This window comes from Macaca mulatta, chromosome 4, assembly GCF_049350105.2.
Source record: "Macaca mulatta isolate MMU2019108-1 chromosome 4, T2T-MMU8v2.0, whole genome shotgun sequence".
Lineage (NCBI taxonomy): Eukaryota > Metazoa > Chordata > Mammalia > Primates > Cercopithecidae > Macaca > Macaca mulatta.
In genome coordinates, this window is record NC_133409.1 from 177,188,662 (window position 1) to 177,203,636 (window position 14,975).

At 52.9% G+C, this 14,975-nt stretch overlaps 1 protein-coding gene and 1 long non-coding RNA gene across 5 annotated transcripts; both read left to right on the forward strand.

Moving 5' to 3' along the window:
- The first annotated feature begins 266 nt into the window (after nt 1-266).
- NRN1 (neuritin 1) lies at nt 267-9,838 on the forward strand. Of its 4 annotated transcripts, NM_001194743.2 has the most exon segments (4): nt 267-354; nt 1,051-1,139; nt 5,354-5,498; nt 8,628-9,838. In NM_001194743.2, coding segments are annotated over 3 exon segments (429 nt in total). In that variant the 5' UTR covers nt 267-354; nt 1,051-1,084; the 3' UTR covers nt 8,857-9,838.
- A 240-nt stretch (nt 9,839-10,078) lies between these two features.
- LOC144340758 (uncharacterized) lies at nt 10,079-14,517 on the forward strand. The gene is made up of 2 exons (XR_013417076.1): nt 10,079-10,308; nt 12,561-14,517. It is a non-coding gene; the product is annotated as an uncharacterized LOC144340758 (long non-coding RNA).
- The last annotated feature ends 458 nt before the right edge of the window (nt 14,518-14,975 follow it).

Consider the following 14,975-nt stretch of genomic DNA (forward strand, 5'->3'; position numbering starts at 1 on the left):
CGTATCAGAGACTCCTTCCCCGGTGCCCTACTCGCCCCCTAAAACAGGTGTCGCTGTGTCCCTTGAAAAGGCCTGTGGCCCGCTGGGGCGTCAGAGGTGGTAAAATTCACAGAGGACATTCGGTGTATATTTCTGGGGTCCCACGTGTGCAAACCAAACCCCCGGGGCCTGGGCGTGTGCGCGCGCTCGCATGCCTTGTGTGCGGGCGGGCATGGGGGCGCTCGGCGCGGCTGGCGGGTGTGCGCGCGCGCGTGTGTGAGTGTGTGTGTGTGTGCTCGTGCGGGGGGCCGGGCTGCGTGCTCACGCGCTGCAGGCTGCGCCCAGAGCTCAGCTGCTGGGTTGGAGAAAAAGAGGGTAGGCAAGCGCAGGGGGCGGGCGGCCGAGGAGGGCTTTCGAATTAATCGAGCCAGCTTAGCTGTTTTTCCCTCTCCCGCTCCTTTAAACCCCCCTGCTTCGTAGAGAAAGGGCTGAATTCTCTGTGGTGCTGATGGAGGAGGGGGAGCAGGTTGAAACAATCGAGTGGGCGCGCCAGGACTCCCCAGCTCCTGGCGGGGAAGGGAGGGGGAGCCCCTGTTCTGCGCAGGGAGGGAGCGGGGTTGGGGGGGCCCCCGGAACGAGGAAGAGGCAGGGGTGACCGCTATAACAGGGAAGTGGTCACCCCCGGGAGGCAAAATTTCATTCAGATCGCACATTAATTGGAGATATCTGATTAATTCCAGTTTCTGATGACTATAAATGGCGATTCTCTACCAAGGTGTCTATATTAAAAAAAAAAAAAAATCATTCCGTGTCATCCCCCACGTCAGGCCTGCTCGTGGGCGTGAGGCTGTACTTCCTCCGCCCCCTCCTAATGGAGTGAACCATTCCCAGCTCTCCCCCCCCCCCAGCCTCTCTCTCTCTCTCTCTCTCTCTTTCTGTCTCTTCCTCGCTCCCTCTCTTTCTCTCCTCCCTCTGCCTTCCCCGTGCATAAAGTCTCTGTCGCTCCCGGAACTTGTTGGCAATGCCTATTTTTCGGCTTTCCCCCGCGTTCTCTAAACTAACTATTTAAAGGTCTGCGGTCGCAAATGGTTTGACTAAACGTAGGATGGGACTTAAGTTGAACGGCAGATATATTTCACTGATCCTCGCGGTGCAAATAGGTAAGTGGCCGCTCAGCCCGGCTGGAGGTTGGAGGCGGGAGGCAGCCTGCCCCGGCCCGAAGCGCGGAAGGGGACTGGCGGGCCCGCAGCTGCCCCAGGGTGCGGAGAAGCCGGCAAACCCCCGAGGGTGGGGGCATCAGTTCCTGGGGACTAGCGCGTCCCAGATCGGTTTTTCCTAAAGCTATAGATTCCAAATGTTCGCCAGGAAATGTGTACGACCGGACGTTTTCTGGACAGGGTCTTTTTCCACCTTTTCCCAAAGCACACATCCATTTTTGTTTCCCTTTCTGGGTTTAGACCAGGTTTGGTGCGCTCTGGGGCAATGTACTGGCTCCTGCGATACTGCAAGATATTATTTTGAAGAGTCTAAAGGTGAATGCAGGAACAAAATGGCTAGGCAGCCAGGACTGGAAAGTTTATGTGCAGAAAGCAAAGATATTCCACGGCTCAGACTGCTGCATTTAGAACTTTGTCATTCTCCCGCCCCTCCTCCCCCCATATCCTAGCTGCAGCGTTTGCACCGCTACCGCAGACCCTGCTGGTGGGCAAACCGAGAGTGATAGGGAACTCCAGACCATATATTTTAATATGCTTACCATTGAAGAGGATGAATTCAGCCAAATTTACGTAGATGTACTTTTCTAGGCGCATTTGTCTGCTACTTTACACATTGGTGTCTGTATTATATATATAGGAAAGGGTTAAGAAGTATTTGGAATATGTCATGTCGGGTGTTTGTTATTTTTGTTTGTTTGAGGTTGGTTGTGGAAGGATTTATTTACTCCCCATTTTATGTTAAGGAATGTTGAGTCGTAGTTACGCTGTCAAGGGTCTCTTAAAGTTCACATTTTTACCATCCAGAATGAAGAAAAGATATACAAGAGGGCACTAGAAAACCCTCTTCTCTGACGCGGGGTCAGAACATTAATTAACGTGGCCTAAAAGTGAAAGTGAAGCAGGTTATTAATAGAATGGACAACAGGGGGGAAAGAAAGAAACTCCTGAAACGGAATTGTTGCCTCCTATCAGTTCAGGCTGTGGCATTCTTTGCAGACAAATCCTTGCAGTATTGGGGGGAGGGGTGCTTTAGGTAATTGGTTTGGGACTAGAAAGGAGAATGCATAACATGTTTTTTCCATAAGAAATGTGAAGGAAAACAAGGTTTGGAGTTCTCTAGACATTAAAATGGATTCTTTACAGTGGGGTTTTATGCAACTGACATGATTTTGAGTATCTGATCTTCTTTTGCAGAAACATTATAAGGATTTTAGCGTGTGTGAATGCAGGATATTGGTGTTTTCCTTTAGTTCTAAAAAACGACAATGGTTTAAATCTGGTTGTTTTGAATCTTTGATATTAGTGAAAAGTGCTGCTATAAATAATATTTCTAATGGCAGCAAATGTCTTAAATGTTGGAAATAAGTGAATGTGGCATTTTGCAACAAACCTTTGAATCTTTAGAGAGCAGGAGACAGGGTTGTTTTTGAGATAGAAATTTTAATCGGACAAGGTTTGGGACTCTGTTTTCCCGGTAGGAAATAACCTTACTTTGAGAGGTTTGGAGGGGAAAAAAAAAAAAAAAAAAAAAAAAAGACGGTGGTCGTGCCTGAGGGACGCGTTTTGGACACATTAACCTCGGTCCAAAAATGACTATTTGTTGGCTGTGGAATTGAAATTGAGCGTATTTGTTCCCGAATGTCTGCCCTTTCCTGCACCAGAACCTCGGTCTTTATTAATTCATGGCTGAGAGCTGTCCCAAATCATTGACATTTGGCAAGAAAAGTGGGGGTTGGGGGGCGGGGAGGTAGAAGAGTGTGGTGGACACGAAAGAAGACTCAGCAGGAGGAAACTCGGAATGAATGAGATGTCGAACGAATGAATGAACGGACGAAAACAGCACAAGAAAGGGACGGCAGAGAGGACAGGGAAGGAGCCCGGGTCACCCGCCAGAGCCTCGCCTAAGCGGAGTTCAGGAAGGACAGCGAGGGACACACGGGCTGCGACCTGCTGGGACGCGTGCGCCTGCAAAACCCGTCCCGCGCGCAGCCTCCCGGCCTCCCAGAGAAGGCTAGAGTCTAAGGAGTCACAGTTTTAAAAGACAGAAATGTTCACGACTTCTTATTTTACACACGCACACACTCACACATGCGCGGTGTGCAGGGGCTTCTCCAGCAGCTCCTGGGAAGATAACGTGACAAGACAGCTCCCGCCCCCGGCGAGCCCCAATTCCCCTTAAAAAATGTCAGTGCATTTTAGGGGTTTCTTTCGCTACCGAGTTTTGGGGGTGTAGGCAAGGGGTGAGGAGAGACGTGGACGGGGAGATTGGACTTTTTTATTTCGTTTCTTCGCTTCAAAGCTGTATTTCTGACATGCGTTATAGAGGAAGACGTGTGGAGTGTATTCCCACTTTGAACGAGTTCTATCAGAACAAAGATTCGCTTATTCTTAAGATTTTACGTGAGTGTTCGATTTGTTAGTATTATAGTCGCCAGGGTACTTAATTTTCGCTGTAAGGTGAACCCGGAGGTTTAAGAAGGTTTACGTATCTGCCCCAGGGGAGGTCGAAGTTAACCTTGGTCCCTTCCCCGGCGCTTCCCGTTCCGGATTAAAAAGCGCAAGGCCCGCCTCGCTCTTCCTGCAGCTCTTTGCAAATGGTACGTTCTCGGAAGCTGCTGCGGGTTCGGTCACCTTCCTTTTCGGCGTTTGGCCCGGCGCTCGGGGACAGGGACCCGCGTGGGGGAACGGGGGAGTGAGGTATCTGGTCCTCCCGGGACACATTCACACACAAACGCAGCCAGCCGCCAGAACGCGGCTGAGGACCAGCCCGGAGCCCAGGGTCGTGGGTGCCAGTGCGAATTTCGATTCTGAGATTCACCCTTTCTTCCCCGCCCTAAAGCTGTGTTTCCCTGGCGCCCTCCCCGCGCCCGGGCTGCTTTGGGCCGCTGGGCACTCAGCTTCCAGCCGGGTTCGTCGGCCTCAGGGTGGAAAGAGATGGCCACAGCCGCGCGACCGCAGCCTGGTGCCTGTCTCTCCGTCCCGCGCCTCGGGGCTTGGCCGCCCAGAGGTCAGGGGCTTGGGGCTTGGACCTTCGTGCGGCCTGTGTTTCCTCCTCCTCCTCCTCCTCCCGCCGCTCAGCTTTTATCCCTGCCCGCTCTCTGCAGGGAGTCCTGAGCTGGGGCCAGGAGCCCCGGGCCGCGGCGAGCTCACTTTCAGCAGCCAGGCTGGGACCAGGAGAAGAACAGCCTCTCCCCGCTGCTGTCCGGAGTGGAGGCTGGCTTTTTGGCGGGTGGGTGGGTTGTTAAGGGTGTCTGGGGAGCCGAGTGACTGACAGAGGAGGAGGAGAGAAGGAGGCCCGAGGTTCGGGGATCTGGCCTTTGCGGAGACGACCAGGGCAGACTCATCCGTGACCCCGCCCGGCCTCTGGCCTTCTCCGCTCCAGACCACTCATCACCCGCGCCAGGTCTCAGGACGCCTAGGTTGCCCTCTTTCCAGTGGGGCGGGAAAGGGTGCATCCGAGGGTCTTACTCGGAATAGAGTCCACGGTAGGCAATCGGTTTTATAATGAAACAATCCATTTCGGTGACTGCTGGTGGCTTCCGGGGACTATATTCGTTCATTCATTCAGCAGCGTTTGCTGAGCGCCCACCAAGGACAGAGCGCCAAGCCTGAGGCTTATTCGCGTGATGTGGCGTTGGGTTCAGTTGCGTGACCCCACGCCCTGCCGTCTCCCCACCCCGTTCTCGCCCCCGCACGCTGCAGCCGAGACCCCTTCTGTCACCTCAAAATGGAAGATCGCATTGTGAGAGCTGTGACAGGGCTTGCTGGGGAAGTGTTGGGAGAAGAAGGAGGCAGTGAGGAGAAAGAGAAATAAAAGAGATGAGGGAGGTGAGAAGAGGGGGCGATGGAAACAGAAAAAGATATGGAGCGAGATGCGGGAGGGAGCTGGAGGAAAGGAATCGACTCACCTACCTCCCACCCACCCACACCTGCTCACGCACCGACAATCTGCACTAGTCGCAGCGTTAGCCGCAGGTCGGGCATTCCTGGGTCAAGTATTTCATTCACCTTTAACACTGGCGCGCCCCAAGGCTGGGTACTGGGAGAGGCCGCCCGATGCAACGAGGCCGCGCGGAGCCTGGGTCGCACAGGGAAGGGCAGTGGGGCGGCAGGGCGGGGTCGTGGCGCTGCTGACCGGTGTTCCCTCCTCCCCGCAGCGTATCTGGTGCAGGCCGTGAGAGCAGCGGGCAAGTGCGATGCGGTCTTCAAGGGCTTTTCGGACTGTTTGCTCAAGCTGGGCGACAGCATGGCCAACTACCCGCAGGGCCTGGACGACAAGACGAACATCAAGACCGTGTGCACGTAAGTGTCCTTTCTGGCCGGTTGGACTTCGGTTTTGAGGGAGCTACTGAGGTCGGAGAGTGCCGAGCCTCCCCGCCTGCGCTCAGCGTTCAGCGCCAGCGCGAATCCGAATCTGCTCACTCTTGCCTTCTGGCTCCAACCTCCAGGCCTAGGACCAGGCCCCCGGGTTAGAACCTGCACTTCCCAAGGGGATCCCACAGCCCGGGGTGGGATATAGGGGAGGATCCTTCAACATAGACCCAGTCCCAGCTCTACGCGGCCTCACAGGCTTGCACAGAGGTGCGCATGCTCAACGTGCTGGGACCCAGGGCAAGGGCCCTGAAGAGTTGCTACAGGTTCTTGATGCTGCAAAATCTCTCTGCCTCGTAGCAATCTTTATCATTCTTTTCTCTTGCGTGAACGAGCCAGCCAGGTATTCTCTGAAGAACAGTTAGTTTGGATTTGAGGATTGTTTGGGGGTAATACTACATTTGCCTGAAGGGAAAGTCACTCGTCTCATCTGTCCATTTCTCCCGACATAACGCCCCTGTAATACACATCAAGGAAATGCCGGCACAGGCAAGGAGACACGGGTCCCCCTTCCTGTTTCTAGCAGACAGGCCGAAACACTGTCTTATTGTGTGCCAGTGACTTTACCCAAAAAGAGTAAGTCCAGGTGGTAGTCCAGTGATAGTCGCTGTTGAGTTTACAGCAGATTCCGAGGTTTGGAATAGCCACTCTCCTTGTTTCCCTCGCCCCCTTGCACATTGGCACAGTGTCCCCAGACCTGGACAGCTTCAAAGGTAAAGAGAGATGGGTAGGAGTCCATAGCCAGGCCCAGTGGTGTTTTCTCAGAGCTTGGCTGGAAAGCACTGCTCCCACTAGCAATAAGGGAACCAGCAGAGCACTACTGCAGTGGACCTGCAGCAATTTAGCTGCTGCAGACCTTAGAAATCACCCCCATCCTCTGCAACACACACTGTTTTATTTTGCAAAAAACAGCTGTGTTCCCCCACCCCCACAATAACGCTTCCAGTAAAGCCAAGGCAGGTTATGCCCCTTATTCCCTGAGGTTAGAGTGACCATTTTCTATGGCATCATTTGTAATACTGTGAAGGCTCTCCTGTCTCCCCACCTGGGGCAAAAGGGAATGGTGGAAGGAGGGATGTTTGTTTAGGCTTTGATAACTTAAATGGGTGTCAATTTTGCTACTCTGTTTCCTAAATGCCCCAGTGCCTACTAGGAGCCACAGCGGCTAAGTGGCTAGTGCTTTCCTATCATGAAAGGAACAAAGGCATTTAATTCTAAAAGCCTCGTGATGGATAAGAATGTATCTATAAGGATAAGAAAAGGTTGCATATAGAACAGCTCCCGAATCCTCTGTCATTTGCTGGAACTTATTTATTCCAGGCTATTTTAATTTTAAGCAGAACTTTTGTCTTGGAAAACAGGAAAGTGAGAACTCCTCCCTGAGGTCACAGGCCATGGCTAGGTCCCGGCCCTACTCAGTTGGGGGAGCTGATTGCTCAACACGGAGCTGAAGCCCACCTCTGCCCAGCCCCAGGTAGAGTCTATCCTTCTCTACCAGGTCCCTCAGGACTCTGCCCCCATCTGGGCATGTATAAAGAAAAGAGCAATTTAGGCATCCTTTAGCAGGGGTGATTCCACAGGCTCTCTGCAGGAAAGCTGTCCTCCCTGGGCCTCCTAATGTCCAAATATTGCTGTTTATTACAAGTTGAGGAACCTGGAAGCCCCGTGTCCCTCCAGTACTCATAAATTAACACAGTGCCTGCCTTCAATGTGCTTACAGTCCAGGCCAGCGAGCAGAAGGGAAACAGAGGAGAAAATACAACCAAACTGTGTGGAGGGCAGGCACCGGTAACCTGGTGCTCAAGGCTCAGGGAAGGTGGGGACCAGCCCGGAGTTACAGAGAGGCACAGATCGACCCAGCTCTGAAAGGAGACAGCGCCCCAGGAATCGATCACGGGTTGGGATTATATTTAGTCTCAGGATCTATTTTGGGTTTTCAGAAGAAAGGGGGACAATCAAAAGGGACAGGTTGGATGAAGGTTGTGGGGGCGGGTCTAGGAGCTGAGCCTGGGAGGAGGAAGTGGTTGAGTTGGGCGCCGGTCTCCGGGAACTGACCGCCAGAGGAGGACAGAATGTGGGGGGGTCCTCGAGGGTTGGCAGCGGTGGGCACCACGCCCTCCCCGCCGTTCCGGCCTTGGGGGCTGGCGCTACACCCTGAAAACTGTGGTGAGGAAGCCCCATGAGGCCCAAGCCCACGGAAAAGACTGGGGAGGGAGAAAGAGGAGGGACCCAACGCGCAGGCCTGTGGCACTGGGATTTGCAAGAGCAGATGAAGGCTACGAAGCCGGCCCCAGGTGCTTGGCCACTAACACTCACCGAGCCGGGGGAGAAGAGAGGCAGGCAGGAGTCTCCAGGCCGAATCTGATCCGGGGACTGTGGAGAGCAAGGAGGATCGAGGCAGGCCGGGGGGAGGAGGAAGAGGAAGTGGGGAACAGAAGAGAGGAAAGCAGTCGGAATGGAAAAAGAAAGAAACGGAAAATAAGGAGAATGGAAAACAAAAGGAAGAGGTAGTGGGTGGAGGGAAAGAATGAGGGCGAAGGCGAGAGTACCGCGGCGTGGAGAAGGAGGGAGACCGAAGGGGCTTGGGGGAGGAGAATGTAAGAAGCCCCGAGGGGAGGGCAGTGCTCAGAGCTAGTAACCCGTCTTGCAAGCTAAGAGGCATTAATGGGCGGCAGCTTGCGAGGCTTAGCACTGTTTTCCTAGCTTTCCCCGAGGAGGGCGAGCAATCTGTTTGCGGAGGCCGAGGTGCCAGCGCGCCGCAGCGGGTGCACGACCCGGCTCCAGGCTGCCGAGTCCTCTCCCCACATCTGGAAGGGAAAACCAGGCAGGAGGGGGCGTCCCCCCACCCCCGCTTTAGACAGCCGCTTCTGGCGTAGGCGGAGGTCCCACGAGTCCCGACCTTGCGCAGCCCAGACGCCAGGGCGGTGAAGAGAAGGTAGGGAGGGGACACCCTGGGAAGTTTGCGGGGCCGCGAGCGGGGAGGCGCAGGGGTGCAGGCCCGGGGTCCTCCCGGCGCCCCAAGTGAACCTGCTTCTTCTGTTTTGTTCTGTTCCTCACCAGATACTGGGAGGATTTCCACAGCTGCACGGTCACAGCCCTTACGGATTGCCAGGAAGGGGCGAAAGATATGTGGGATAAACTGAGAAAAGAATCCAAAAACCTCAACATCCAAGGCAGCTTATTCGAACTCTGCGGCAGCGGCAACGGGGCGGCGGGGTCTCTGCTCCCGGCGCTCCCCGTGCTCCTGGTCTCTCTCTCGGCAGCTTTAGCGACCTGGCTTTCCTTCTGAGCGTGGGGCCAGCTCCCCCCACGCGCCCACTCACACTCACTCCATGCTCCCGGAAATCGAGAGGAAGATCCATTCGTTCTTTGGGGACGTTGTGATTCTCTGTGATGCTGAAAACACTCATATAGGATTGTGGGAAATCCTGGTTCTCCTTTTTATTTCGTTTGATTTCTTGTGTTTTATTTGCCAAATGTTACCAATCAGTGAGCAAGCAAGCACAGCCAAAATCGGACCTCAGCTTTAGTCCGTCTTCACACACAAATAAGAAAACGGCAAACCCACCCCATTTTTAAATTTTATTATTATTAAATTTTTTTTTTTTTGTTTGGCAAAAGAATCTCAGGAACGGCCCTGGGCCACCTACTATATTAATCATGCTAGTAACATGAAAAATGATGGGCTCCTCCTAATAGGAAGGCGAGGAGAGGAGAAGGCCAGGGGAATGAATTCAAGAGAGATGTCCACGGACGAAACATACGGTGAATAATTCACGCTCACGTCGTTCTTCCACAGTATCTTGTTTTGATCATTTCCACTGCACATTTCTCCTCAAGAAAAGCGAAAGGACGGACTGTTGGCTTTGTGTTTGGAGGATAGGAGGGAGAGAGGGAAGGGGCTGAGGAAATCTCTGGGGTAAGAGTCAAGGCTTCCAGAAGACAGGCTGCTATGGTCACTGAGGGGTTAGCTTTATCTGCTGTTGTTGATGCATCCGTCCAAGTTCACTGCCTTTAATTTTCCCTCCTCCCTCTTGTTTTAGATGTTACACACACAGTAATACCTGAATATCCAACGGTATAGATCACAAGGGGGGGACGTTAAATGTTAATCTAAAATATAGCTAAAAAAAGATTTTGACATAAAAGAGCCTTGATTTTAAAAAAAAAGAGAGAGATGTAATTTAAAAAGTTTATTATAAATTAAATTCAGCAAAAAAAGATTTGCTACAAAGTATAGAGAAGTATAAAATAAAAGTTATTGTTTGAAATGGGGGTGTCGTTTGTTTCCTACCCCAACCTGCTTCCTTGGCCCAGTTCTCAGGGTATCTGGAGGGACACAGGATGCCAGTGACAAGCTCACCTCTTCAGGAAGCCGCTGGAAACCTGCCACCTTCAAGCAGACCCTCCTCACTTAAGCCACTTGGCCACTTCCCCAAAACCCTGCTCCCTTAAAAAAGAGAAAATGAAAGTTGTTTTTAAATTAATTAATTACAAAGCAGAGATTCGTTCTATTTGAGGTTTACAGAAACTGAGCTTGCTCGCACAGGCAGACAATGCCAGTGGCCGGCCGGCTGCCCCCGCCTCAGGCGGGTCGGAGCCCTAACCACCATCCTTGCAGGCCTGGCCCTAACCACGATTCGCCTCTTCCTCTGCGGTGGCCAGAGGCAGCTTGCGAAGGAACCGCCATTAAGGGCTCCAGCAGAGGGGCCGAGAGGCTGTGTTCCCCGGCAGGGATCAGGTGAATCCTTTCATAATTAATAAGATAGCTCAGCTGAAATGGCGAGGAGACGGGCCCTATTGATCTGGCAGTGGGGCTGCTTCCACCTCTCCTATTTATAGGCCCCGCATGGCCTTACGGAGAAGTAAACATTCCGGAGTAAACAGGGGCAGAGGCGACCCGGGTCCGGGGGCTGTAGGCCTGGAGTAGGCGGGTGGGGGCGGGGGGAAAGAACTGCATGTAGGTCTATGGGTTCAGAGAAATCGAAATCGAAATCTGAGTTCTTGGAGAAGGTGGCTGTGGGAGGAAGCTGCAGGGGCCCTGGGGGTGGGAGGAAGGGAGGAGAATAGAGGGAGACCGAGGGGGCTGCAGCAGGTTCCTACACGGAGAAGCCCGCCGTCCGCTGCGGGGAGGGTGCGCCCGGGCTCTGAAATGCAATGTGTAAACAATCGCTAGTGTAACCTTTCATAAATCAAACCCAGTGGGTCGCAGCCCAATCTGCATTCCCCCCACGGATTGAATTCCAGCAACACATGCGTCCCTGCGCCCGGAGCGCTGGAAGCTGCAACGATTCTTAATGGCAGCATATATTACGGCCGCGCGCTCACGCACGCGCCGCTCGGGGCCTCTCTGGGGAATCGTTTCGCCCGCTAACTCCCACCCAGTCCCCTCCTCGGTCGATCTCGGGTTCTCCGTCAAAACCAAAGCAGAACCTCGCTACCTGCGCGGGGTGGTCACCCACCAGCAAACGCTCGGGGTTTTGGAAAATAGTTGCATTTTGTTGGTTTCCTTTCAATGGTTATTTTCGGTCTGCGTATAAATAGGATGATTCTAACTTGAGTTCAACCCCTGGAATTCAAATTAGAATGTCTGTGCTTATCTTAAATACGAATCTATGTAATGAGGAGGAGGAGAACCAGGATAAAGAGGGAGGGTCTTCTCCATTTTTGCCATCATAGCACGCCGCCTCCTATCACTATCTTTTTCTCTGCATATTGGGGGCAAACAAGTGCTCACAACCAAGCCCACTGCTTGTCAAAATAAAAGGCAGGCGCCCTTCTGCTCCGACTGTGGGGAGAAGGGAGACCCCCACGACCCGCAGAGGACGCCCCTCCCCTAGCAGCGCGGGCTTTCCACTCAGAAAGCAATCTCCTGGAAGATCTAGGAAGAGGCAGGCTGAGGGCGGGGCAGAAGGGGCGAGGGGGCGGGGACTGGGAGCGCGGGCTCTTTTGCTCTCCCAACAGGGTTCTTCTCTAGGAACCCCCGGCTCCTACTGCGGTTCCGACTGCTTCCCAGGCGGGGCCGCCCTAGAGGAAGGGCGCCCTCTCCCCTCTCTCAGCCCCTCCACGCGCTTCCAAGCCCCCACGCCACGGAGTCCCAGGTCGCCCCGGGAATCTCCAAACCTTATTGTCCTGTCTGGGGCTCCCTTGCCTGTCCCAAACCGAGGGCCACGCTCACGTGAGCACGGAGACATCCCTGGGAATGCAGGACCGCTAGTCTTGGAAAAGCAGGCTTCTGCAACTGGAGCGTTAGAGAACGTTTCTTCTTCTTGTGGTGATTTAGATTATTATCGCACCGTCTTCGACTATAATTTGCTGTTTAATCATGATGACATCTCCATATGTTCTTTGATGTTATCTGTTTTAAGCAGCAAAGCGGCTAGCCTTGTTGGCAGTGCAGGGAGATGACATTGACCAGGGCAAGCATGCCCCATTGATGAGGTGGTGGGAGTATTGGGAGTGGGACGGAGTGGGCTTGACGCACAGAGGACATCGTCATACCTATCTCCTCCCCACGTCGGAGCAGCCTCTCCGTATCTTCCCACCGCCCGTGGCTCTTCAAGTGGCCCACTCAGGCTGGCCTCGAGCCTTTGAGGAGCTGTTGGGATTAGAGAAGGACCTCCTTCATCACATCCCCTGTCCGAGTAGGTTCAAGACAACGCAGTTCACTTGAGTGCAGTGTCTTACAATCCTTATTGTGAACATGTCAGGCCAGCTCCAGAGCCTGGCCTGGGCCCAGGGAACTCCAGGGCCCGTGGGAAAGGAAATCGGAGGGAGGGAGGAAACTGGCAAGAGAAAAAGGACTCGCGCCTGGAAAATGGGGGACACAGGGAGAAAGGAGGGGGGAAAGATCCGGAAGTAGAGTTAGAAGGGAAGAGAGGTGGGCGATCACCTGAAACACAGAAGGAGATGATGGAGAAACTTGGAGACGGAGATAGAGCTCTGGGCCAGAGCTAAGGAACAAAGATGACCTCGGTACTTATTTTCATTCAGGACCCCCAGAGAAGCAAATGAGCACAAGAATCTCGACACAGGTTCTCCTTCAGCGGATCCCGAGATCTTTCCACTGTAATCAGAACCCCAGAGGGCCAGGGCCGCAGGGGCCTGGAGTGTTGGTGCTGGACGGACCGAGGCAGGAGCGCCAGCCCCCAGGCCTTTCCCGAACCCCACCCCAGGAAATCCGATGAATCAGGCAAAGATGGAACCAGAGATTTCCCCCTTGCCGAATTCTCCCTCAAATATCAGGAAGGTATTCAACCATTCTCTCCTCGCCACCCCCACTTTTCCCTACAATACACGAACTCTAGCTTTGCTCGCCGGCTGTCCATCCTCTGGAGCGGTCTATCGCCCGACCCAGGGGCACTCCAGGGAAGGATCCCTGGATCCCTGACCACTCAGAACACCTACCAAGGGAAATGAAAGCGTTGGTCTCCTCCCCATCACCGCCCCCCGCCCCCCCCCAGATGTGAAAACGAAGTGGTGAGTGGGGGGTTGGTGGGGGACGGGAACGGGAAGGAGCGGCTGAGGATGCCTGCTTCGGGCTCCGGAAGACACCCCACCCCCATCTCCACACCGGGTCCCAAGTCATTGTACCTCCCTAGGCTAGGGAGTCTAGGAACTTTGTAATCCTGTAGCTTGTGGTTCCCCCACCAACCCCTCCACTACCCAAGAGAAGAACAGTGTAGAGAAAGCACCCCCTGCAGAGGCCCTTTTGGAGGGTAACGCCTGGGCAGCCTCCGCCCCCAAACCCGAATGCCGGCGTGAGAAAAGCGAACCCAAACCCTGCCCAGCCCCAGGAGACGAACCTCAGCTTGGCCCCACCGAACTCCGAACTCCGGCGATCCTGGCACGCGCATGGAGAAGGCGCTTTCTCCCCACTCCATCCCCACCGGGTGAGGGGAGGACAGTGTAATCTTTCTGTCCAGATTTGAGCCTTGGAAGGACGCAGCCTTCAGTGTGGCTTCCAAGAGCCAGGACTTCGGAGCCGGAAGACTTCTGTGCCCACCTGCATGACCATGGGCGGGTTACTGAACCCCGCTATACCTCAGTTTCCTCCTCTGTAAAATAAGGATAATCACACTTACCTCATAGGATTGTACCTTGTATCAAATGAGATAGTATAGGTAAAGTTCCTTCAGACAACATGCCAGTTACCTCCTGCTAGGTGTTACTAATTTAATTTCCTCAGGTGGATCTCACCAAATTCTTCAAAATAACCTTGAGAACCTCATTCTTTTACTATTTTGGGAGCAGTTATTCTTTATGGTAAAGCGTTTTAAATTCCTCTTACTACAGGCTACTACTCAGTGCTCCATGGTCCTCTCTGGCCTTCTCAAAGGATGCTCTAGATAAGCTCCTTGAGTTCAAATAGCTAGGTCACTCAACACTGACTGCCTCCCGACTCTACTCCACCCCACCCTGCTCAGTGTCCAGGCCAGACTCCTGGCTTTTCTTTCTGCAAACCCCCAACTGGAGTGGCCAGGTTCTTCCAGCACAGGATTTCTTCTCTATCTTCCTTCACAACTTCTCTTCCCCACCCCTGCCCTCACTCCCGCCATTTATCTTAAATTCCTCTCCCATCATTGAAAAATGTAATGAAGTTATTGTAATAATGAAGCAATTCCAGAGTATAGAGAGGGAAGAAAACATCTTCCCTCCACTAATAAATGGTAGCAGGCTGATAAGTGTTCTTCCACGCCTTTCCCCATGCTGCTATACACATATACACACATGCATATATGGAGGTTGGCTTTGGGTTTTGCTTTATTTCATTTTTGCAAAATTGTAATATGTATTTCTCTGCAACCAAATTTCTCAAGAGCAATAGTTAAATATCTCCTTTTAAATGGTTACATAATTCCTTCTATTGATGGATATTAAAGTTTTTCAAGGTTTTTTATTTTTTTGTACTGTATAAGTATTGTGTTCATAAATATTCCTGTTCAAACAACATTATGTACCAGCATTTTTATTTATTCAATACAATAGGTTTGGTCAAAGTTGAATTGCTGGGCAGAAAGTTATGTATGTGTGCTTTTAATTTGAAAAGATGTTTGTTTACTTTCTCAAAGGATGTGGAGTTTCCCTGCATCCTTATCAACACTGTATGCTGACACTTTTTTGCCTTTTTTGTCAACCCAGTAAGTAACCTTCCTGCTCTGGAAGGTCAGGCTGTCCTGCCATCTGCATTAGGTTCCTTGGGTCCCTCTCAGGCCCTGATCACCACCAGAGTATCCTGCACTAGTGGGGAAGGGCCAGCTGGACTTTGGGTCCCCCTCCCCAGGAGCAGTGGCAAGGGCTGCACAGGGAGTGACTTTTGTGGTCAGGCATAATTAGTACTGGAAGACCCTGGCTCTCATCGGCTAATCTAATCAAAATGCCTTGGGGAGTTTAGGGCTTGGACCAGGC